The 24,562-nt window shown below is 54.0% G+C and overlaps 6 protein-coding genes across 6 annotated transcripts; 4 read left to right on the top strand and 2 right to left on the bottom strand.

The window, feature by feature from the left end:
- Nucleotides 1–2,660: 2,660 nt before the first annotated feature.
- Nucleotides 2,661–2,950, top strand: CCOS01_10735 (uncharacterized protein; the record flags this gene model as incomplete). Its single annotated transcript, XM_060458889.1, has 2 exons — nucleotides 2,661–2,754; nucleotides 2,799–2,950. The coding sequence occupies 2 exons, from the start codon at nucleotides 2,661–2,663 to the stop codon at nucleotides 2,948–2,950; spliced, it is 246 nt and encodes an 81-aa protein (XP_060310691.1).
- Nucleotides 2,951–9,254: 6,304 nt separating this feature from the next.
- Nucleotides 9,255–11,530, top strand: CCOS01_10734 (uncharacterized protein; the record flags this gene model as incomplete). Its single annotated transcript, XM_060458888.1, has 6 exons — nucleotides 9,255–9,297; nucleotides 9,857–9,968; nucleotides 10,028–10,232; nucleotides 10,285–10,440; nucleotides 10,502–10,953; nucleotides 11,005–11,530. 6 exons carry the CDS (start codon nucleotides 9,255–9,257, stop codon nucleotides 11,528–11,530), a joined length of 1,494 nt encoding a protein of 497 aa, XP_060310690.1.
- A 4,792-nt stretch (nucleotides 11,531–16,322) lies between these two features.
- CCOS01_10733 (transcription factor PAP1) lies at nucleotides 16,323–18,152 on the bottom strand (the record flags this gene model as incomplete). The annotated part of the gene is made up of 2 exons (XM_060458887.1): nucleotides 16,323–17,609; nucleotides 17,670–18,152. The coding sequence occupies 2 exons, from the start codon at nucleotides 18,150–18,152 to the stop codon at nucleotides 16,323–16,325; spliced, it is 1,770 nt and encodes a 589-aa protein (XP_060310689.1).
- A 1,370-nt stretch (nucleotides 18,153–19,522) lies between these two features.
- Nucleotides 19,523–20,284, top strand: CCOS01_10732 (uncharacterized protein; the record flags this gene model as incomplete). The annotated part of the gene is made up of 3 exons (XM_060458886.1): nucleotides 19,523–19,756; nucleotides 19,995–20,079; nucleotides 20,151–20,284. The coding sequence occupies 3 exons, from the start codon at nucleotides 19,523–19,525 to the stop codon at nucleotides 20,282–20,284; spliced, it is 453 nt and encodes a 150-aa protein (XP_060310688.1).
- Nucleotides 20,285–22,041: 1,757 nt separating this feature from the next.
- CCOS01_10731 (BSD domain-containing protein) lies at nucleotides 22,042–23,445 on the top strand (the record flags this gene model as incomplete). The annotated part of the gene is made up of 3 exons (XM_060458885.1): nucleotides 22,042–22,239; nucleotides 22,309–23,026; nucleotides 23,078–23,445. 3 exons carry the CDS (start codon nucleotides 22,042–22,044, stop codon nucleotides 23,443–23,445), a joined length of 1,284 nt encoding a protein of 427 aa, XP_060310687.1.
- Nucleotides 23,446–23,691: 246 nt separating this feature from the next.
- Nucleotides 23,692–24,336, bottom strand: CCOS01_10730 (pre-rRNA-processing protein TSR2; the record flags this gene model as incomplete). Its single annotated transcript, XM_060458884.1, has 1 exon — nucleotides 23,692–24,336. One exon carries the CDS (start codon nucleotides 24,334–24,336, stop codon nucleotides 23,692–23,694), a length of 645 nt encoding a protein of 214 aa, XP_060310686.1.
- Nucleotides 24,337–24,562: the final 226 nt, after the last annotated feature.

Here is a 24,562-nt window from a genome sequence, read left to right as displayed (position 1 = left end):
GACTCTGGCCACTTGCGGCTTACCCCGGATTCTCATCAGATCAATAATCATTCTTATTTTCACCACCTACTTGCATGGTAAGTCTCCATCCTCGGACTGACTGCAAAGTCAGCAAAGAATGACATGTGTATACCGGGCAATTGGACCAGGAGCTGGCGTCAACCTAGCTCTTCCAAGTGCCTCTAGATACCGTAGCTACCCATAAGCTATTTCGGTGAGCTTAACAAGATCTCTTCATGTCACCTTGCACCACCAGCAAATCAACTTTGAAGCGGCTCAATCGCCGACAGTCGATGCCCTGCCAAGAGGTTGAGCTTCTACGTTTGTTCGGAATGATCCAAAATCTTGCGCCGTCTAGCGTTTACGGCCGAGTTGACCAGATGGCGCTCTCTGGAGAGCGCCGCATTCGGACTTGGTCTTGACGCCACGCACTGAATGGAAGGCTTGCCTTTATCAAATCGTTTCGATCTCGGTCCAATCCGGTAGAAAATTGGCAACATGCGTGTTCGTCCACGGGTAACAGAGAAGGCCTAGACGACTATTGATTGGTCTTGTGGTCGCAAAGTCGACTTGCACCATGTCTGCATCTCATCGAGGCGGTCTGATCGATATAGTATAATATCCTCATCCCCAATATTCCTCTTTCTTGCTAGCTATTGACGTTTGAGATTGCTGCAGATCGCATCACGTCCAACAAGAGCGACTAAGCCGTTGGGAGCGGCTGACCAAGGGGCTCAAACGCCATGCTGCGATGTTGTCGTTGCTCTGCATATTATTAGCAAAGGCCTGACTGTCGCTGTCGCTCCCCGTGTCTGAAGCTTTAGATCTCGGCCGAAGCGATGCTTGAGCCCATGAGTGCTTGATTCGCTGAATACCTCGGGTGGCGCGGGATGGCTGCGTGACAAGTCCGAAGGCAGTCGGCCAAGCGGACTTGCATCCTTCCAGACATTAACGTTGCCACCCACGCAAATTCCGAGGCTTGGCTTTCGGGGTGCCCATTGCTTTGAGTCCACAACTCTTACAAGGACCAAGCCACGATCGTTTGCGCCTCCTCCAGGAACGATCTTGAAGTTGTCCATAAGCCGGGTTATCCACTGCAATGTTCCTCCTAATTCTCGCAGGATTTGGGACTCGACGATATTAGTCCAAACGCCCGGATGTGTGATCCCATTTTGACAGGAATAGGAGGCGGCACAGCGCCGATGATGGCGCGTGCAGAATGAGGTTGCAGACAACGATGACTGTAGACCATTTTCAGGTTAAGCGCAACACTGGTTGACACTACCTTATGCCACACCATATGCGGACTGAAATGAGACCCATGTTTAGGATCCTGCTGGCCAATTCATCCAAAATCTGTCCATGTCAATGTGGTATATGCCGTATGTAAGACGACCACTTACTTGTGATGATCGTTTGTTCTTCTACAGCCTTGTCGTCCGGATAGTCCTGAAGTAAGCAATGCCACCCGCCCCCCCTAATGCGGCGAGCCTGGCGGCCTTGTGTCTCCCGGCTGACCGGCGAGAGCCGAGATTGTATGCATTGTCAAATTCAGGGCCATGCAGCAAGTTGACATGGTTTCCACGCTAGCCAGGCGAGCTCGAGGCCAGTTTTCCAAACGGAAAAATTTCAAACAAGCATTTTAGACAGCAGTCCGACTCTTTTGCTGATATGGAAGCAGGGGATCGAGCGTCGCACTCTGCTTCTCGACACGCGACTCGTGAGGAAGGCTGATCGGCCGTATACATGACCGAATCCCATTCACCCGATATTCCCATTTCGTGAGACTCATTGTTGTGTCTGCAGCAGCTGGCCATTCGGCGTGTGCGTGCAGTTGTTCCGGCTCGCCACAATATACAATGCAACGTCGAGGGTCGTGCTTTGGACCCAGGTTTGGTTGCTTTCACATGACTTCTCATGTGCCATCAAGCCTTCCAAGTATCAGTAATAGCGACCCCGTTTCAAAAATGGAAGGTGGGCAAGCTTAAATATATTGAATACGGGGTTGTTTTAAAATGAGGCTCCTGACAGACGCGTCGAGATGTCAAAAAATCGATACGACCAATGCGTGCGGCCTACCATGGAACTCGCGGGGCGCCGTTGGCCCCTGCTTATGGGGCCTGCCAGACTAGGCGAAGGGGGCCGACTTTCGCGGCAGTATTGTTTTGGGTTTGAATGTGATCTGCGGGATCAGCAGCGTTAAGAAGCGAGGCCTGCAAAGAAAAGTCCACCACGACGTTATTGCCGGCGGAAAGTCCTCAGGTGAGCCGCGACGGCAGAAGGTCTGCCTGGCTGCCAGCGTGTCATCAGGTGTCAAATGTCGGATAAGGGGGAGCCTAGGGGATCGCGTTGCGTGTTTGACACGGAGATGACCGGTGATGGATGTTCGCGGGTAGGCTCCTCCAGTTGGAACTCTGAAACGGAGCCTGCAGATGTTGGGATGATCTTTCTGGCCGGCATTGCGCATGTTGAGAAGACTGTGCCTTCCATGCCTTCCGCTGCTACCGGAAGTCTGTTTGTGGCATCTTTGTCATTCGGGACTGCGTATATTCGAGATTTGAATCAACAAGAACTTGTCTCTTTCGGGTTACGGCGGTTGCAAAGGGGTGGTTTTCCCTCTCCTTATTTTGGATATTTCGACATGTGCATGTTTGACATGCATGACGGGGCGTGGCGTTGAACGGAAAGGCTGTCTTGTTTGGTCTTTTGCTCCGACAGCGGTTACCATCGCAGCACCTCAGCATGTCGAGGCTGACGTCCCGTCTGCACAGGGTCCTATCGGGACCCGCGTGGCCCAGTGGAGGACAGGCGGGAAAGAGACGAGTCGCTAATCTGGGACGGCAGGAAATCTAAGGGGCAGAATTCTTCCAGAAGGCCGCACAATGTTCCTATTCCATGGACCACATCGGCTCAATGTCTCGGATTGATCCAGCCCTGCACGTCGTTGTAAAGGTGGAACCATCGTCCGTCAAGGGCGAACATGGGCGGCACGATGTATGCAACTGGTGTTGAAGAGATACGCAATACAACCATTCCCGAGTACCAGTTGGAAGCGCAAAAAGGATGCATTCGCCGTGGAATTCCCCTACTAAGTCGACCAGCCCTGTCTCATGGTGGATTGCACGAATACAGGCGGCTACGCACGAGCTTTGGCGTAATGTCGGTGCCGATGAGTCCTGATTAGTAGCGGTCACACAGCCAGACGCGCCGACGGGGGAAAACATCTCTTGCAGGGTTGGTCCGGCCCACGATGGCCACGAGTCGTACTCCGTAGGATGTCGGACCTGCCAGCCCTGGAAGGAAGTGGAGGTCGTACCTAGCAAGATGACGCATCGGTACTGCGAAATTGACGAGGCTCCATGATATGATATTTTGGGCCGTACTGATAGAATTGAAAAGTGTTGTCACGGTGGCTTGCCATGGCCAGCAGTTGGGCCTCTGTAATCGAGTTTGCGGCAGAGCGGCCCAAAACTCCAAGCAAGATTGCGGGAGGTGGGATACGGATACGGCTGCACATTCTTCGCACGTGGCTGGCAAGGATGCCACATTGAATTGTTGCCGCCTACATATTAACCTGGCCTGAAAGCGGCAACGCTCCTATACGCCGCCCGTTTGCAGGGCGGGATGCAGTTGGCTGTGGTAGCATTCGTGTTTTCTGTGTCAGCTTCTGTGGGTGTAGGAATGCGGGAATGCGCTAGTTTGACGCTGGGTTTCCATGCTCTCTGGGTTGTTGGTTTCCAGGACTGCGTTTTCGTGCCAATAGTGGATCTGACTAGATGTATCGAGGTATTGATTCCAGCGTCTTGATCCAAGCATGTTGCTACTTGTCAGCAGATCCGACGACCGATAATTTGTGGCATTGCGGATCTTCAATGCTCCGGTAGCTCCGCTACGTTCATGATGAATGCTATAGAAACGTTGTACACTCGGAAGCTCGGAACAGGCCCAAGATGGATCCATCGAAGAAAAAAAAAAGACAGCATGGAAAGCTAAAGTTCCTAGGCTGGGGGACCGAGATGCTCGAGACTCGGCCGGCTCGCTAGGCCAAGGTCCGTTCGAGACCCGGGGCAGTTCATCGGCGGTTGGCCTCGTGGCGACGGCACCTCATTCTGAGCGGCGGGCATGGCGTGGGACGCCGCGTGCGTTGTGTCCTCTTGTCATGACTGGCCATGGCTGCAGCTGGCAAGGCTCGCGGGGGAGCGGATGATGTGCCTGCGGGCTGAGGCAAGAATTAGCTTCTTCCGATGTCCAGCTAGTGTGATGGACTTTGTCGTTCTTGGGACTTTTTGCCCCAATTCGTTGTTGGCCAGGCTCAGACCTCAGAGACAGAGACAGGATGGTCTAAGGTAGATGCGGAAGGTTATGCGGACATCGAGAGACACTAGGGATTTGGTCAAGTCGAGGCTGGCGGCTGCTGGTTCAGTTGATGCTTGAGATCGACTGGATGTTCGTTCGAGCTGCCCGTTTCAAATCGAGTCTCGAGCCCAATGTTACCGAAAGAGCAGCTTCAAAGATTGGTTGAGCCCCGGTGCCGACGCAGAAACAGACAGACGCACCGTTGTGCCCTTTCGGTACAGACTTGCCATCCAATGTGTAGTCGATGTCATGGGGTAAACATTCGGATTCTGCAACTATCCGAGGAAATGATGGGCAAGGCCCTCAAGTGATGTGCGATTGAACGGATGTACCATGCGACGAAGCAGTCAGCAGGAATTGTCTACGAAAGGAGGCACAATCATCTTTCTTCTCTTGCTGGAACTAGTTGTGAATATCCGTACCTACCTTACCTTGACATCTGATGGAAACATCTGTATAGGCAGGTACCTCAGTAGGAAAGACTGGACGGAACTCTGAAGGACTATACGGCGTACCTACACATGAGGGAGGTTCCCTCGTCGGAAGGTCCAATCCAACTCACTTTGGCGACAGGCGCACGCTCCTCGGAAGGTCCCAGGACGCCCAAGGAAACGGACAAATCACAGCAGGCGCGGCCTCGACGATACTTCGGACCATGTGGATACCTTGGAGTACTTGCCCGTCTCAGCAGGCTTCCAGAGTCCAGAGTCCAGACGCCATTTCAAGTTTGCACCGGACGAGCTGCTCCTGGCTGAACCATGGACCTCAGGTGGACAGCTCCTCCCTAATTTACCCTCTTGTATCCGTACAAGTATGTTCATCGCGGGTACTCCGACCGGGCCAATAAGACGCTGCCAATCCCAAGAACACATGAGAGCTCACGTGTAGGTATCCGTTCCTGGCGGATACTTCCGCTACTTTGTACCTTACATCGCCGTACGGTCCACGGATATAGGTAGCCTCTGACATGCAACAGCAACGTTGATGAGGTACCTCACCAAACATCACCTTGCTTTTGTTGCCCGCGCAGAGACCGAGGGCCGGGAAGCGCCGCTTCAAAGACCCTTGGATCCATTTCAAAGACACAGAGTCGTATTCTGCTTGATTTCAGTGGACAGCCGCGTCACAAAAGCAAAATGGAAACGGCCCCAGTCAACCACTGATGACCAGGGGAAGAAACAAACGGTCGCTTGTTACAGGTTTCCATCTGATGGGCCCTTTCTTCTCGGCTTTCCTTCCATTGCTCACATGCTCTACCTTTTCCCGTTGACTACACTGCCACCACCGCCGCAATGTGGCTTGGTTGGAAATGAAATGGCATTCGCCATCTCATACTTCGTACCAACGATCCTAATTCAAAGGGCCGGTACTAGGAAAGATCCCGCGGTGACTTCATTTTCCTTATTGTGCTCGTTTCTGGAAAGCTCTTCGTCGTCTTCTCAACCAGAACCATCCGAAACCTGACGCCTCTTTGTCTCTTCCTTTTTTTTCTTCCCTCTTCTTTCCTTCCCGGCCCCCGGGCAGGAGATTTGCTTTGCTTTGCTTGTTTGCTGATCGCGCTTCACACTTGCCTGGTAACCTGGTCAGGTCCAGGGCCTCCATTGGCATTCTTTGCGTCTTGGGATCGGTCTGTGGCTGTCTTGTCGTTACTTTCTTTTTTCCCCCAAGAGAGTCTCGGATTCTCTAATCTGGGGAACGGGCCAGTTCTCGCAAGGGCCCGTCTCCTTCCCTGTCCTGTCTTGCAGTGCTACTGAGGAATGACACGGTACCATGGCATGTACATGAGGCGTAATCGGGGAGACTGGGAGGCACGGAGAGAGAAAGATAGCCAAAGGAAAGTAACGAAAAGAAGAAGAAAGGACACAAACAGCAGGATCAGGGTATCTCGGTTTGCTGCAGGATGTTGCGTTGCTTTACTACCTACTAGCATCATCCCATCGTGCATGCTCCCTGGCCGAGGATGAGGAGCAAACAGCAGTTCCTCTCTCTCTTTCTGGAGACTGGAAATTGGGCCTGGAAGGCTAGAGGCTGGTTTCCTCTGAGCAGGCCTGTCTCTGAGAGACTGAGAGAGACTGAACCATTTTACTCGGTCCATGATCCCTGCCTCGTTGCACAAGCCTGTCGGTTCCCACTTTCGCTCCCACTCCGACTCCCACGTCCATTCCCATTGTGTTTTCCCCCCCTGCCATTCGCAAAGCAACCCGCCCACCCACCTCCCACTTTGCAATTCCAAGGCACGAATAGAACAACGTGATGAAGAGATGGACCAAAAGACTGAGGTGAGGGGAGCATGGGGACGAAAGGGACTCACACCGTACAGTATTACTGGAGGTGCTCTACACTACTATCCGTACCTTAGCATGCATCAAATGTACGTGATCCGCACATGCTAACTCAGAAGGAAACTCTCAGCCGAAGGGACGTCGGCACGCTATCAATGAACCTGGAGCAAAAAGCAAGCTTGTACTAGAGCTGACCTAACCTTAGTTGACCTACATGACCGATTCGATTCTGCGTCCATCCTGGGCCGGCGTCTTTTACGTCTCTTTTTTTTTGCTTTTCTCACCATGAGGTGCTTTGCCATGCAGATAGGTAAGGTAGGTATCCGTAGACTCACTGCTTTAGTTGGTAGTAGGGTCCCAGCGGCGGGAGAAAGCAGGTAGCCTCGGCGCCGGAAATCGAGCCGCCAAAAAGCAAAAGCTAAAGAAACAAGTACAACTTCAACAGCCGGGAAACCCAATCCCGCATGGGAACGCGGACGCGGCGTTGCGTCCCAATTGCGTTCACAGACACGAGACGGGCAGAAGATATTAATCATGGTCCCAAGTAGTCGCCGACACTAGAGGACCAGCGTTCTCTTGAGTCTTGAATATGGCCTGACATGGGCGTTTAACGTACAGAGTAGCAGCGTAAGTATTCTTCCCATCAAGTAAAAAGATGCCGCGAAAGGTTCGGGCTCCATTGAACAGGGCCATTCAGAAATGTAGCCGTGTCTTGCCCACACTTTTCCATGGTTCACGGCAAGCTCACGGGCACAACCTCGAGCACGCGAGCGAGGTACCTCATCGCGGTAGATGCGGTAAGGTTATGTGGATGGCACACGTACCGTCCGGAGCGAGCTATCGTGGTGTACTTTGCTACCTATGATTTTGCCTGGCCCTTGCCGATGATGCCTTGCCTTACTTGTTCCCCATTTCATTGGGCTGGCTAGCACCAGCCCTGATCTGGGCCTTCACCGCAAGGTAAGGTACGAGCACGGCACATGGAATTAGAGGTAGGGACTGTGGGATACCATCCGTGCCAGTGTTTGTACCTACCCCCCACCGGGAGCCAGTACTTGGGGGCGGCTTCGAATTTGTGACAGCGCAGGACAACGACGTGGCGGCTGCTTGTTCTTTCTTCCTCTTGTTTCCTTTCTTGTTGCCGGCGGCGGTTGAAAGTCCTTCTTGAGGCGAACTTGAGGTGGCCCAACCTTACGGTATTTTGCCTTGCCCTGCCTCATTGCCCCTGGAGTAACCAAATAGAGTTACAAGAGCGATGGAAGATGATGTTGTAAACTCGTGCTCACCGCATGTCAAATACCTTGCCTTAGTTTTGTAGAGGCATTCCGAGGAGAAAGAGATGACGAGGTGAAGGCTGGAAGTGCATGTTTCTCCTTTTTCTGATTTGCCCATGCTGGCCAAATTGGAAATCCAGGCCTGGGCCTCAGCGTGATGAGGAGGAAGGACAAAAAGTAGCTTGAGCCTGCTTTCTTTTGGTCTTGCGTCCATGTGTCTGGGTCTTCTCTGTTCTGCTTCCCGCCTCAACTCTTTCTTCGGTTTCCAAAATTTCATCCAGTCAATACGGATTTACGTGAGAGAGATACATACTTTACCATACCTTGCCTAGGATCATTACCCTCGATTGCATACACAGGAAATAAGACACTGGATAGTACAGTATCCGACGCACCTTTTTGCCGTGATTCTGGTACTTTGTAGTACCTTGGTTTCTGAGCCCCCTGCCCGCTCTCCCACGCCCCGTGTCGCTCGCTCGCTCTCTCTCTCTCTTTTTTGGGGGTACCCTCGACCTGGTCTGGCCTATCCTATCCGGCCCTCTTTCCCTCCTTCCCCCCTCTCATTCATTCACTCAGACTCGGTACAATCCTATCCTATCCTATTGCCCCTTCCCCTCTGTATTATCCCTCCCCTCCCCCTTCTGTTGCAGCAAGCAGGACCAGACACACAGTACCTACCTTCCTCCGTACCTACTGGACAGCGAACAAGGCAAGCACGACCTCAGACGGCCCTCTTCTTTACTTTCCCATTCTATTGTCTGCAAGGTATCCATCGGTACCTCCATTGCCTTGGACAACCTGAAGAGAGAAGGTAAGAGGTAGTTGAAGGACAAAGTACCACAGCATACAAAGTACCTCGGAGAAGTACCTCACGGAGTAGGTAGGTACAGGTCCCCGATTTTGACACCGTCATTCGAGGCAACTGGCCCTCTATCCTCCCTCGCACCCCTGTCACCCCGTGCCAGCTGACTGCAACGGACTCCACTCCTATCTATCTGCCTCCATTTCTGTTGCCGGCGCTCTTTCTCTTGTCTCTCTTTCTCGCTCCTTGCCATTTTGTTCCTCTCTTGTTTTACGCATCTGCCCCGAATTCCCATTTACCGCCCGCCCTCCTCCATCCGCGTCTCTTTCCCCCGTTCACGTCCACGTCTACGCCTACCTATCCTACGTCCACCTCCACCACAACCACCACCACCACCACCAGTCGACCTTCGTCCCAAAAAATATTCACCGCCCCCCGTTTGGATCATGGTGCGCTCGAGTCGTCACCTTTTCCCGTAAGATCGAATCCAACAAAAGTGCAGACGTGAGACGCCATTGAAAAGACGACTGCACCGTCGAAATGGGCAACAGCCAGGGCAAGCCCATCGACTTGGATGGCGAAGGTATGTCTCGAACACCTCCCCTCGCTGGATTCATTGCATAGCACAACGAACACACCGGGAAACCACCAGAACCAACGCAAACCACCACGACCTACACACACATACACACATTACACAAACATCACACATTCTCTGCCAACACCAACCGCCACCGAGAACACACTGGCTGCCCACCTGCTACTGCGGCTGCATCTGCATTGCACCGCGCAGTCTTGGTTGGGCTCCATCTCGCCTCCCCCCCCACCATCACCATCACCGCCGCCATCGCTACCTCAATTGCTCCATCTCCCGTTGCCAAGCTAATCGTCATCCTTCCCGCCATTTAGTCAACCTCAACCATTTCCGTCTGCTGCGAGTAGTCGGCCGAGGCGCCTTTGGTAAAGTGCGCATCGTCGAGAGAAAAGACACCAATTTGTCTTTTGCCCTGAAATACATCCGGAAAGATGAAGGTACACACCGCCTCACTACTCCTTCCACCTCGACACGCCTCCCCAACCCAAACGCGATGCACAACCTTGATGCAATGTCTTCGATACTGATATCGGGTCCCTGAGAATAGTCGTACGATCCGAAAGTGTGCGGAACATCATACGAGAGCGCCGGATGCTCGAGCACGTGAACCATCCGTTCATTTGCAACTTGCGATACAGTTTCCAAGACATCGAATACATGTGGGACCAATCCTTTTACCGGTCATGCTTGATGCATCCAACTGACACCAATCGTGCAGGTATCTGGTTGTCGATCTGATGAGCGGAGGTGATCTACGATTCCACATCTCGAGAAAGACCTTTACCGAAGACGCAGTGCGGTTCTGGATTGCTGAGTTGGGATGTGCACTCCGCTACATTCACAGCCAAAACATTATCCATCGCGATGTGAAACCCGACAATGTCCTGCTTGATGCCGATGGACACGTGCATTTGACCGACTTTGTAAGTTTTGACGGAAACATTTCTTGGCACGCCCAAATGCTGATCGAGTCAGAATGTCGCCTCCGATATCATTCCCGGCAAGGTTTTGTCCAGCAAATCGGGTACACTGGCCTACCTCGCTCCCGAAGTGTACGCTGGTAAGGGCTACGATGTTCGTGCAGATTGGTGGTCGCTCGGTGTGCTATTCTACGAATGCATATACAACAAGGTGGGTCAATTCGTCTTTGGGGAGATGCACCGCTGATACAATGACTGACAACTTCCTATAGAGGCCATTCGACGGCAACTCGGAAAGCACCCTTAGCCAGCAAATTCAACTCGCCAACCCGAAATATCCCATCACCTCGCCACCCGTCAGCTTACCCTGTTTATATGCCATCCGCGATGCCTTGGACTCGAACCGTGATCAACGAATGGGTGCGACGTGGGAGAGCTTTACGAAGCACGAATTCTTCATGATGATTGATTTTGAGGCGCTGGAGCGAAAAGAAATTGAGCCAGTCTTCGTCCCCGCCGCGGACAAGACAAACTTTGATGCTACGTACGACCTCGAGGAGTTGCTTTTGGAGGAGGCCCCTTTGGAAGCGCGGGCCCGACGACAGAAGCCTCGCGAGCGGTTAAAAGAGGACGCTTCAGACAAGGAGATCCGCGAAGACGAGCTTTACCGCATGATTGAAAACGACTTCCGTCCATTCGATTACACGCTGGCTGCGTACAAAAAGTAAGCTTTGCAAACCTTCACGGTAAATTACACAGGTACTAATGACAGTAGAATTACCGGCCAAGGTGAAGAGGGCGGATACGTTAACGGTGATATGGTCAACATGAACCAGCCCCAGGCGTTGACTACCGATGAGGCTACACCGGCAGCAATGGCCACGAATGGAGGAAGACCTATGCCACCCCCAGGACCATTACGAAAGAGTTCGAGCCTGGAGAGACGGCCGGGTAGCAGTCAATCCGGTGTTCCCCGTCGACCAGTATCTAAGCCGCCTCCGATACCGCATTATCCCAGCGAATATTCTAATCAACGAGCGGCACCGCCAGCTGCAGGAAAGAGGGTCACCAGCCCGACAGGCGGCATGCAGGTTACGTTGGACGGTGGCGGCAGCTGGTCTGATCTCGCCCGGCAGGATGCTACGCTGCCGACAGATGCCAACGCCATCAGCGAGGGCAAATCTGAGAGCTCAAGCGGCGTATTCGGCTTCCTTAGGGGCAAGAAAGGAAGAGGTCACAGCCCCAAGCCGAAGGAAAGGGGAGTGTTGGGCAAAGAGGGGGCAAGACAAGTCATTGGATAGAAGACACTCGTGGTCTTGGGAAGAGTTGGAAAGACGCACAGGGAGAGGTGACGGATCGATACCCGAGGAATTCAGCAAAACACGAAGGAATCGCCGAACCACGCCTACCCGAAGAAGCACTGTAAAAGGCCTGAAAAGATGACGGCTAGATCGTGGCATCCCAGCAACTGATTCTTGAGCCAGTGTGCCTACCATTGGAAGGGTTACACTGTAGAGGTTTCATTGGGAACAGACTGCGACGCCGAAGCGGGCAAAGGTTGCACGAGGCCGGCCCCAGGCTGTCTTACACACGAAAGATTGTGAGGCCGTCCGTCACCGACCAGGAAGACGATGGCAGTCGGCATGCTTTTCACGACAGCTGGGAACCATTCGTCAAGGTCGTGGCCTGAGACGATGGGAAAGTCTAGGCCGAAATTTTCACCTACCTAATGGCAGAACCTAGAAGGAGGATTCCGACGGGGCGATTCCCAATTCACGAATCATCAGGTGGGGCGTAGTGTGGACTAGTGGAGAGAAATAGGTCAGACCATCAAGAATATACCCTTTGTAATAACAGTCTACTTTGTACATGCGTTGTGGGCGGGTGTTGTGCATGAACTTTGAGCCGCGATCTTCAAAGAGGCTGTCTTGCCATTGACCCAAAGGTCTGGAGCCTCTTCTCCTTACTGTCACTCTTAGTTGTCTGTACCTTGAGTGGGTAGGAGACTCAGGAGGCAATGGGCGTCGTTGAGGTTTCCAAGGTCCGGCAGCTCAAAGACGGGGGTTTGGATTGGATGACGTTGGCACGATTGGAGCAGGTGAGGCCCCGGTCCCCGAGCTCGTCATTGGCCATCTGCATGCTGCAACCGGTAGTCGGGGGAGGGACTCTGCAGATCCTCCTCCTCTTCCTTCTCGCCTCCCATTGCCTCCCAGTGCCTCCCACACATACGACACGACAACCCCTCTTTTTTTTTCCCCCCAAGTATCCCGTACTGCGTAGGACCAAGGTTTTCCTTTCGGATTTCCTTTTTCTGATGTGCCACGCGCAGAGCGGTGACAGGCCAACCCAGAGGACTGGACCTGCTGTGCGGGCAGACGCATGGCACGGCAGAGTGACACTTGCCCCCCTCCTTCGATGGAGAGGTGGCATATGGAGATGGAGATGGGATGCCCCACGATACGTTTGGTGCGTGGATGCGGCGAGTCCAACCCCTCGAATGCCGAGGGGGTTTGCTGCTTGCCGTCTTGGCGGCCGACGATGGGGGGGCGGACTATATGCACTACAGACTCTCTACTGTGTTAGAAGTGGTCTACCTAGGAGTCGGGACTACGGACTACTCGGTATAGATCAGACGTACGAGGGGGAAACATGGAAACACGGAGGCACGGAGGCGTGGAGGCACCCCGGGGGGGGGGCATTGACGACGGAATGACTTGACAGCAAGATGCAAGGGTTCTTTTGGGGGGGATGATAATGGTTGACAAAAAAGTGATTGAGGAGAGTGGGTGGCGGTTCGTGGTGGAAAGGACCCGATAGCATAGCTCTGCTAGCTCTATGTAGCTACCTTGGCTGGGTGGGTTTGGTTGAGGCGTTGTTTGGATAAGATGAGTAGTCGAAACCTCAAGCTTTGGGGTTCGGTACCTTGCCTTTTGTCCAAAGTATCCGAGTTGTCATTTCGATGTCTTGCGGGAGTAGGACATCACTTGAGCCCATTGCATCTGGGCCTCGTTCTCTCTCTAGACTCTCATTGACTGCTGCTACGGCTCCAGATGCGGGGGATTTCCCGTTGTTATCGGGTCTGGGGGTTGTCTACCACTGAGTAGGAGATAAACACCCCCATGCTTTCCAGCCTGCCAGGCATTTACACGGATATACGTAGCGTACCACGATGGCTAACCTAGCGTGCGGGCGTTGGCTTACACTGACCAGGCTACGGAGTGCACTATCGAAAATCCGAGGTCAGAGTCGAGATGGGATGTAAATTTCATATATTCCGTGTCCGGTGCCGTTGGAGAGCACAGAACAAACAGGCTGGCGACGCTAAACAGGCCCCCTGCTGGCACTCGGTGAGCTTACCACTTACCACGTTTTTGATAGGCCAAGCATCCAAGGTGAGAGGTTGAAGCAGAGGCGTGAGAGTGGTGGCAAAGGTAAAAGGTAGGTGAAATCTGTATCACGGCATCCTCCGTGACTCCGAGACCGTACACCGCTCATCTAGGTAGGTATCCCTCGGTGGTTTCTCCAACCCCTTGCTCATGACACCATTCCTCTAGGTCTGTGTTTCCCGTTGTTTACCATTGTTTCCCCAAGCTTCCTGCAGAACCTATCTCTCTGCACCTGCAAAGAGCGGGGGGCGGGTGGGATAGAGAAGGGGGGGGGGGGGGGGGATGGGGATGTTGGAACTTCGATAAGGACCAGGAAGCGGGAAACCCAAAAAGAGCACCACGTGCCGTTCTTGCCATTTTTTGCCTTTCCTACATCACCCCATCGGACCATGGCACCATTTAAACGTGCGTGCGCACGCATATAATGGCACCGTACGCATGGGGTGAGAGGTAGCCATCTCAACTTGTCCTATACCTTTATGCCGTTCTTCTGTTGCCTGCCCCGCCCCCGCAAGCCCAAACTCTCCACGACGGATGAATGGGGGGTGTTGGACGGGATGAGTGGGTGAGAGACTGTAAGAAAGAGAGAGATAGAGGACGAGTGTACGTGCGTCTTCAAGATGGCAACATGGCAAAGACGTCTCTCTGTATGCGGGATGTCTTGATGTCCTATACCCTGTTCCCGTACCTTCCTTTCCCGGTCGATCCAAACTTCAAGTCGTTACAAAACCTCGGGTTTTCCGCACCTCCAACAACATGACATGACATTATACGCAGTCAACAGAGTACAAGAGTCATTCTTTCCACCAAGCTCCCGCCCCCATCACCGGGGGGAGAGATAGAGGCGGAATAGAAGCGGGGGGGGCGGAGATATTCACATGATGAGACGAAAAAATGAAGAAAAACAGAGCACACACAGCACGCAGAACGGTCCTCGCTCAAAACGGAAGCGGACGGGAAATTATCAAGAAAGCCTATACCGCATACCACATACACTCGTACAACAAGGGGCTGTCTCTGGCCGCCTGCCTTGAGCCGTTGCCCAGGTCCCTAGGTCCAAGGTCCAAGGCTCGATAGGTGCGCAGTATGGTGTTAGTGGGCACTTTGGGTGTTTGAACTGCCCAGAGCCCATCACCGTAACTCCTGACCGTCCGCAAAATTCCTTTTCCTTCTGCTTTGTCTTCGGGCTTCTCTCTTCGGGCTTGGCACTGTCCCTGCTCTGCTCTGCTCTGCTCTGCTCGACTCTTTTCTGCTCCTGCCTGCCGACCGATATTTTCTCCCCTTCCCCTCGGCCCTACCTCTCATGTCTTTCTTGACTTTACCTGCCCGCCTCATTGATACGCCCCGACTCATCGGATGCGGGAAAGACGGATGGGGATGCGGGCGGGAACGGACGGGTGCCGGGGAGGGGGGGGGGGGGCGGGGGAAGAGGTTCTGGGCAGGCAAAGGCAAAACATACGCCGCAACGGTTCGGTCCTGACTCTTCAGAAAGACACGGGGCCGGTGGGAGCCCAGGGGGGGTTCAGGTTGATAAGAAAGAGTGAGAGTAAGGGAGAGCAATAGTGCGAGAGAGAGGGGGGCAATGAGGCAGTGAAGTAACAAAGAGCAGAAAATAAGCATGCCGAAATTGTAAATACCATGTCGACTTTGATATCCGCGTTCGCCTCCCTCCGCAACCCTCGATACCTACCTACCCTTACCTAGACAAATGTACATTCATGTACCGAACTTATAGATAAGGGTAGGTAGGAGCTAGTGCTGCGCTGCCCCCCGTCCGTACCTTTCACCCGTAAGGATCCGATTCAAAACCCAGATTTACGCCGCCGACAGCATGCACCCCAGCCTTCGCGGGCCGGGATTACAAAAAAAAAACCGCCACGCCCTGCCCTCCTTACCGGTAAAACCTCCAACCCTTCCCGGGAAACCCAGGTTCTCCCACAAACCACTCCCGATGCCTCCGTCACTGTTCGTCCGTGGCCGAGCGCCGTGCGCCGAGGGTAGACGACCCTTGACAAGCGTTGCGAGCCTCGGTAGAGACGCAATAGAATCGTGAACAGCCTCTTTTTCTCTCTCCCTTTCTTTACGATGTAGCTTTCATGTCGGTGGACGAATGGACATCCGGACTCGATGTCGACCGTAGCTCTCGCGAACGAACATTGAGGACTAAAAGGGTTGCGTGAAATACAGCTCCAGCTCTCGCCGACTACAGTAACTTGCACTTCAACATATAATAACACAATGTGGAGATTCTCTTATTCGTGCGTCATTGTCGAACCAAACTAGCCGAACACTGTAGCAAAAGAATTACATCTGCAGAAAACCAAAGTTCCTTCTTTCTCGTCGAAAAAGACAGCCAATTGAGCTTGCCTAGAATTTCATCATCATAGCCTCCTTACCCATTCTCAATCTCTCTTTCGGGAGGAGTCTCCAACCAAGTACAGTACAGACTGGTGTCCGCCTGACCACTAGACCAGATCTCCCCCCGGCCATCTCTAGATGTCCGATGTGGATGAATACAACCATTCGCCTTTGCCGTTGGGGTCAAAACTTCAGCCTCGAGTTTGCCCTTTGTTTTTGGTCCGTGATTAAACGCCTGCTTTCCCCAAAGTGTCCCATCCGTTTCCTCGGATATGCCTCCTGGCGTGGCCGCCTGACCTATTGCCGGGTTCGTGAATGCCAATGTACAATTAGACGTCGAGATGATGATTTAGGCCTTTGCCTGGGTATTCTTCTCCTGGTTCGAGAAGCAGGCGGCGGCGTCCTTGCCCATCCACTTATTGACGACAGTCTGGAAGTCTGTTTCGGAAACCACAGGACCTTGACCTGAACACTTGGCCTTCTTCTGCAACTCGGAGCACAGGCCGTCGAGATCGAACTCGCCAGCCTGCACACTGGGGCAGGTTTGAAGCTTCTCCCTGTTAAAGTTGTCAGTGTCGGATTCGTAATTGCCTGACAGGGGTGTGACGTACCAAATCTTGTTGCAGTTGTAATTCTCGGCCTTGACAGCCTCCTTAACCACATCATCGTCTGCATTCTTGGCAGCGTCGATTTGATCGATGAGATTCTTCTTGGGAACGTTGGGGCTGGGGGCCATGTTGTATGGTGTAATGAAGTCGGCATCGAGAGCGTCATTGAAGAAGCTTTCATCAAACGTAGTTGCGGCGAGAATGTTTTCTTGCGGTTCGCGGTATCCGCCAAAGAGCTGGGGATCAAATTGACCGCCATTCTGCTGGGCAAGCCAGTCAAAATTGTTTGTGTCGATACCGGCAAACAATGACTGCTGTGCAGTTGACTCCTCTCCAATGGTGGTCATGGTATCAACAGGCTTGAAGCCCATAGGTGACTGAGTGAAGGGCTCAGGGGAAGTTCCACAAGACGAGCTGGGGCCTCCATTTGACTGGGATGACGCTGATGGTGAACTTGTCGATGTGCCATTGTTCATGGTGTAAGAACCAGAGTCGACACTGGCGCGCGATGTGTTGGTGCCCAATGACCCATTGGCAAGCGAAGGGCTGAAGAGAGAAGTGAAGTTGGCCAGGTCGTCCTTGGTACCAAAGTCAAGCCCTGCAATAATACCAGGGCTGTTGTCCTTGGTGTGGTTGAGAGGGCTGACGGGGTTGCTTCCGTTCATTTGCAGAGGCGATGAGGAGGATCTTGCGGGCTGCGCCGGCTTGGTGGGCATTTGAGAGCCGGGCAAGACACCAAACTTGGGGAATTCGAATTGAAAGTTGACGTCGCTGAGGTTGCCAATGGCAGAGTTTCCAAAGCCCATGGGGGACTTGCTGTGGGAGACTGAGCGGGTGCTCATGGCCGCAATCTTTGTCTTGTACTCGTTGAGCTCAGAAGTCATGCGGTCGATCTTTGCCTTGAGTTGGCTGTTTTCGCTGTTAACGTCCTTGGACGCCTTCTCAAGCTCTTCGACCTTTGTCTCGAGATCCTTCAGGTGCTTCTCCTTGCGCTCACGGAATGCCCGCTGCGCAGCGCGGTTCTGTGCCTTGCGTTTCTTGGATGTGTTAGAATCATGAATATTACTAGAATAATCGTTGAAACTTACTGAGGTCGGCTCGGAAGTAAGCGGCTTACGGCCGGGCTTCTTGGGAGCCTTCTCGCTACCCTCGCGTCTCTTTGCGTCGTTGCCTGGAGAATCCTCATCTTCATCGTCGTCAGGGTGAGATCTCTTGTCGTTTCCATCATTCTCAGTCGAGTCGGACTTGGTTGACTTGGCCGATTGAGCGCCACCAGGGATGTCGCCGATCATCTTGGCCTGGCCCACGGTGCTGACATCGAAGTCGAAGCTCGAGTCACCAAAGTCGTAGTCGTAGTTGTCGAGGTAGGGACTCTCTTGGAAACCGGTGGCGGCGGCGCCCTGCGCCGGCGATGTCTGATAAGAGGAAGGCGACATTGAGTTATCCTTGGTGGTGGGGGACTGGTTCGCGAGCTGCTGCTTGTTGGAGTTGAGAGCGGCGTAGAGCAGGCTCTGCTGCTGCGGGGTCAAGATAAAGTTGGTTGGGAAACCACTGTTGGTAGTGGAAGCCATTGCGAAAGGAGTGTGAGAGGGCGGCGAAGTGTAGGTAAGGTAAACGGGAGTCAATTTGGTGCAAGAGGGCTATGAAAGGAGGCGAACTCGGAATGCCGATTGCGGCTCAGGGTGCCGGGGTCACAATGGGTTGAATTCCAGATAGGCCGGATCGAACGGTGATGTCGTCTGAGAGGACAAGGAAATACTCGACTTGGCGACACCTATGGTCCTTGACCGAGGGATTCTTGGACGTCGAGATCGTCGTCGTCAAGGGAGAGGTTGAAGAAGGATAGTATAACGTCCTCAAGTAGGAGTGGTGGTCCGACTGGTGAGAGGTGACGAAATGCAATGGTCCGACACTGGCTGGGGTGGGATGCGGATGGAGGGAAGTTGATGCCTTTCGGGGACAAAGTTGCTGCCTGACTCACAGGCCGGTCTCCAAGGGCCACCTGCTATGCTCTGTGGACAAAATTCGCAGGATCCAGAATCCACGGAAAGCGGGAGAAAAGACGTGCTTGGGGAGAGGGTGTGCGGTGATGCGTGTGTGCGGTGTAGTGAGAAAAAAGTTGTTGGTTCGCGGTGACGGCAAATGCGTCTGAGTAGGAAGTGGAGAGAATCGAACTGAATGGACGACTGCAGACGGTGAAGAGGGGGAAGAATTTCAGCGTTCTTCAGTGTCAATTTGTCAGCCGTCGTGGACGCCAAATGGAGGAAGGGCCCAAGGGGAGGGGGGAAATGGAGGGGGTCGGCCGAGGGGGGGAAGGTACGGAAACCACAGTACGTACTGCCTACCTAGGTATTGCGGCAGGTAGGTAGGTACATATGTACACTAAGAACTGGGAGAGGTCGGGGGGTCCCAGCGGGGGGGGGGTGACGGGGCCAGTCTGGGTCGATTGAAGCTTATCTATTGGCTCCGAGACCTGGTGCCTCCGATAAGGCGAAGGGCGCAGCTGTGCCGCCAGTGTCGTTTTCGCATCATCTAGCCGTCGACAGATCCATTTCTGTTGCACAATTGTCCATGTTTTTACTCCTCTTCCCCCCCATCTGCCTCCATTTGCCCTCCATTTGGTCCTATCCCTTCCACGGTACGGAGGTACTCCGACTCTGTGTCTTTTGGACCTGCCCACCTGAGCTGCCCTCGCCCTGAAAGAGGGATCGCGGCACCGCGCGCTACTGTTGCAGGGGTTGCTAGTCTGGTGATGCCTCGAGGGGTTCTGTTCCATGTTCCAGGGTACGGAGTAAGGTACGGAGTAGAAGAAGGACAACATTCGCCACGCATCCTTCTTGCTGCCTCCCCGTTGGCCTTAACTTGCTCACTCTCTTATTATACCTATCACTATGGGGAATCAATCACACACACATATCTACGGCAACGACCGCCCGGTAAGATGGAAGCGAGCACGATTGGACTTACACAGACAGTGGAGGTCCCAACGGACGGACATTATCCAACCGAGGGCCGACTTCAGTCCAGCAAATCCCATCTGATGTTGCCAATCGATTTCATCGCGAGTCTGCAGGTTCTGAGCCCAGGCCGTCCTGGTATCTCACCACAACGTAACGGCCACCAGTTAGCCAGAACTCGCCCATACCAAATTCGCCCAATCTGTCCCATGACGTGGGTATAGCACTTTCTGCGTAACAATGCGAGTGGCGGGTCACAACCTCAGTCATCGGCCAAGTGCCAAGGGCGAGCTCCGCCTGCTGGCCTCGACTGCAATCTTCCATGGGAAATGGGTCCTCTCTCCCCGTAAAGTCCAAGACACTAACCAGACCCGGCTGCCAATTCTTCAAACGGCGCGCCCGACCTGCTGGATATGAGTCAGGGCCATCCTCCGCGCCTGCCACCGTACTGCGTAGTCAGACTCTGCTCCAGTGCTCACTGCAGTTGGGGAGCTTGCTACCTATGCAGCCGCTTCGTGCCGCACAGTCGCTGTAAATCCGGCATATGTCCATATCCGCCGGAGGTAGCCGTGGTAGCGTCTACGACTCTACAGCCGTCGATCCGTCATTCAGATACATCTGCCAAGATAGTCTGCTATCCCGCTGTAAGCCCCGTTCAAACCCCGAGTGCGTCCGGCGCAACAGGCGAAGCCCATGTCGAGGCTTACGCTTCCCCTACTCTGACCCAGCTTGGCAGCTACACCTAAAGAAAGGTACACTACTTTACGCTTTTCTTAGGTACCGTCCCTTGGAAACTAGGGATGACTGGCTGGAACTCTATTCTTTGCTCGCCGCGAGACCGTCTTGGCCTTGTTTAGCCGTTCACGCAAAAGATCCCATGCAGCGGGCGTATGCTCAAACAAGTGGCTGCCTAGATTTGATAATTCAAAAGATCGTCTTGCAACCCATCTCGTGGGACGTGCCGCTCCAAGGGTAGCAAGGGGAAAACTTGCACGAAGTAGAAGAACGAATACTGCTGTCAATGCTGGGATGACAAATGACACTGCGAACACGTCTCTGCAACCATCCCACCGTTTCGGCCCTGCTATCACAAGATACAGGAATTTACATATAAACATCCGTAAAGGAAACGCACATCTCCTACGGCAGAAGCACGAGACAACAGCTCTTGTAAACGGCCCACATCGTCGCATCCTTCCATATCTGTCTATTGTTGTATCGCAGTGCGGTCCTTAGCAAAACTGTTGGTCCAGGGACCAGAAGTGGTCAGTTCTGCTTACATCTCTTTTCCTTGCATAAATCGCCACAGCCTAAGAGGGCGTCTAGACCCGACGCTACTCCGCCCGAAAAGCTTACACTGCACACTGCGCGTCTCGGGACTTTGCGAATATGCTTGGCCTCCCCCTCCACCTAGGTACTACATCGGAGTGGAGGGCACGAAGGAGCGAGATGCGCGAGGCTCAGGCGGGTGCGGCGAAACTGCACACTATCGCCGAGGGATCACTTGAGCCTGCCGTACCTTCTTGCCTAATGAACGGATGTAAAGAGCTGCCGTGTATCTAATGTGCCACACTGCCAATCCCTCCTACGATGGAAGATTGTCACGGCCACTACTACATGGGTTTTTGGGAGCACGCCATTCAAAGAGGCGGCACAGAGTGTTCGATCAGACGAATATTGTCCCAAGGTATTTCACTCGCCGCTGCAAGTCGCCACGGAGCCAGATAAGACCAACGGGACCGGATTCCATCCCCGCAGCCGTCTCCGTTGCGTGCCCACGCATGCCCTCCATGCTCCATGGTGAGCAACCCGGAAAAGGGACCGCAACGTCCCGGTTGGGAGGCGCTGGCGCTGAGGTCATTCCGTCCCCGGCGCGGGGGTTAAGGTAGGGGCGGACCAACAACTCAAAAAAAGTTCGCTTTCAGGTCCCTTCGTGCAGAAACATAGGTCCCGCCTTATCCATGACCTTGACGGTCGCCTTGAAATGTTTCCATAACTACCGTTTATATGCTGATTGTTAGCCGGCTGCGTATGGTCGTGCTGCGCGCTGCAAGTACTTGGCTCCCGGGTGCGGCGGCACCACGGGTGAGACACGAGAGATGCTTTATGGAATGCCTTGATGCAAGCGATTCTCGCATTTCCACGGTGCAAAAGGCAATGGAAGACCGCAAAAGGCCACAGAAACGAAAGAGGTTCCGGCAGTGGCCGCGCCGGGATCCACACGTGGACGTACTGTTGTCTCCCCGCATTGACCACCATGCAGCCGTCCACCACCCCGCCCGTCAGGGGGAAACGGAAGGGAAAGAACAGCCTCATGTCAGAAGCCAGACATCATTCGCCCGCCCACAACTGTCTACACATCACACGACTTCGCCTCAAACTCCACTCCACACGAAAAGACCACAGCTTTAGCCTCGCGATAGGCTTTTCCCCCGAAAGGCCACCCAAATAAACACCACCAGCGTCGTCAACTCTAAGGAGCTTGGATTCTGCCGCCCTTGCCATGGATCTGGCGTACGATCACATCCAGGAGAACTCGCTCCCCAAGGATGCCGATAAGAAGAATGGCGACGCCAAGGACACCAAATCCGACCAGCCGCAGTCATCTTTGAACGATGACTTGCAGGAGGCGTACAAGGCCATCTCGTCCAGTCCTTGGGGCATGCGCATCGGTGGCTTCTTGGGAAGTGCCGTGAAGCAGGTGAGGCGATACACCATATAAGAGCTCCAAGGGAATCCAGGAATGAGCCGGCTAACCCGGTGATGCTAGGGACAAGAAGTCTACAAGGAAGCCTCCAAGGAGGTGACGGAGCTCGGTCAGGACGCATCCAAGGGCTTCAGCTCCATAATCAACCGAACGAGATCCCTCACCGTCAACACGACGACGCAAGATGAGTCTTCCGGAGACAGGAGCAAGGAGACCGACAGCCAGACGACGCCCACAAAGACCAGAGACTTGGCAGCTTCCGACGACGCCATGAGCAGCTCCGAGAACTACCTCACCAGGCTTCGCTCCGAGGCAGCCAAGCGGCTCAAGGACTTGCAAAAGGCCGAGGACGCCGCCGACGAGGCTCTGCTCCGCTTCGGCACCAATATCAGCAACTTCCTAAAGGAGGCCGTCAGCATCGCGCCGCCTACCGACGCCAACAGCCAGGGCGGCGCCGTCATGTTCGAGAGCAAGGACGCGCAGGGCAAGCGGGTCATCCACACCTCGAGGCAAGACGCCCAGTTGCACGTCATCCACACGAGCACCGAGAGCTTCGCAAAGGACCCTGCCACGGAGGAATTCGCGACCTGGGCCAAGACGTTTGACGCGGAAAAGAAGACGGCAGAGATTAGCGACGACTTGAACAAGTACCCCGAACTGCGAACGACGATGGAGAAGCTCGTGCCCGACCAGGTTCCCTATGCTGAGTTCTGGAAAAGATACTACTTCCTCAGACATGGTCTGGAGGCTGCCGAGACCCGAAGACGCGATTTGCTCAAGGGTGAGTGAAGGATATCTTAGATTGCCCCAACTGTTTGCTAACTAGATACAGCTGCTTCTGCCGAGGACGAAGTCGGCTGGGATGACGACTCCGATGATGAGGCCACCACAACTACTGCCCCTGCTCCTGCTACCGCCGCTGCCGCCACTCCCACCCCTGCTGCTGGCGCTGCTCCCAAGACTGAGAAGACACAAGCCCGCCCGCCATCAGCCGAGTCTTCCACTACCATCCAGCCTCCCGCCCAAACCTCCTCCACCCTGAAGCCTGCCGAGTCACGCAAGTCCAACGACGAAAAATCCCAGGCCGACAGTGACACCAGCTACGACGTTGTCGGTGCCACCTCTGGCGTCCCCAGCCAAGCCCCCAACAGCCCCAAGGACTCCCGCAAGGCCGACGATAGTGACGATGACTGGGAGTAGTAGTATGAGCGTCTACATTTTGCTGACTGGCGTTGAATTTGGGATGGGTTTTTTGGATTGTTTTTTCTCTCTCTGGCTCGAATGGCAAGCTCTTAATTATGCGGACATTTGTACATCAGCCACGCGGGGCTCCTTTGTGAAGCATTTGCTGTTTGGAGAAACCAAAGTCGCGGTGGTGGAGGGGGTATTTCTTCTCTCTCTCTCTGTCTTCGCTTCTTTTCTTTTTTGCTCATATGACAAAATCCTTTATCTCTTCTTCTTGGTGACCGTGGTGAAACCGTCTTCGTCGACCTCGGGCTCCTGCTTCTCCTTTGGCGCACGCACAAGCTGAGGCGCATCGTCCATCTCGACATCATCCTCGTCGTCGTCTTCGCTGTCGTCGTCCTCCCAATCGGTATCCTGGTCGCCGGCCTCGACCTTTTTATACAAGCCCTCCACCTTGGCGCCCTTGCGGCTCTCCCACTTGGTGCGCAGCTCGTCGACGGCGGCAAAGTTTCCCTTGGCGCACTCGGCGCGCAGCTTGACAATCTGCTCGGCGACGTCGTAGCCCGTCTCATCGTCGACGTTGACCTCGAACTCGTCGAGCATGACCTGCAGCAGCATGGTCTCGACGTAACCCGTGTCGGGCTCCTCTGCGGCGGCGGCGGCCGTGGCGGGCATTGCCTGGCCTGCGGCCGTGATTTTTGTGAAAGTTGGGAAGATGTCGGCGACGGCGCCGGCGAACCAGTCTCGTTTGTCGGCGGAGTCGGGGCCGCCCCAGTGGTTTTGGACGGCGAGGGTGAGGGCGGGCCACATGTGGAGGGAGAGGGCGACGGCTTGTTCAAAGGTTGACTGGCAGGCCTCTACATTTTCGGGTGTTAGGATTTTCAATGTTGTAGAGATGTTGGGCATCAGCGTGTTTAGATCGTGAACTTGCCTGCCGTGATGGGGGCGGTGGTCGCCATTGTTTGGTGATGCTGCTATTTCGCGGGGTATCAAAAAAGTTATGGAGGGGCAGATTCTGGCTCGGGGTGCGGTGACAGTTTTCGTTGCCAAATTTCCAGATCACAATTTTTTTCCCGCTTCCCCTGTATGGTGGATAGTGCATGCGACGATTTGCACTGTCGGTTGTGCTGTG

Source organism: Colletotrichum costaricense (assembly GCF_030867565.1).
Source record: "Colletotrichum costaricense strain IMI 309622 chromosome Unknown Scaffold_11.1, whole genome shotgun sequence".
NCBI classification, from domain to species: Eukaryota; Fungi; Ascomycota; class Sordariomycetes; order Glomerellales; family Glomerellaceae; genus Colletotrichum; species Colletotrichum costaricense.
The sequence above is the reverse complement of the archived record's forward strand: the minus strand, read 5'-3'. Positions and strand labels throughout refer to the sequence as shown.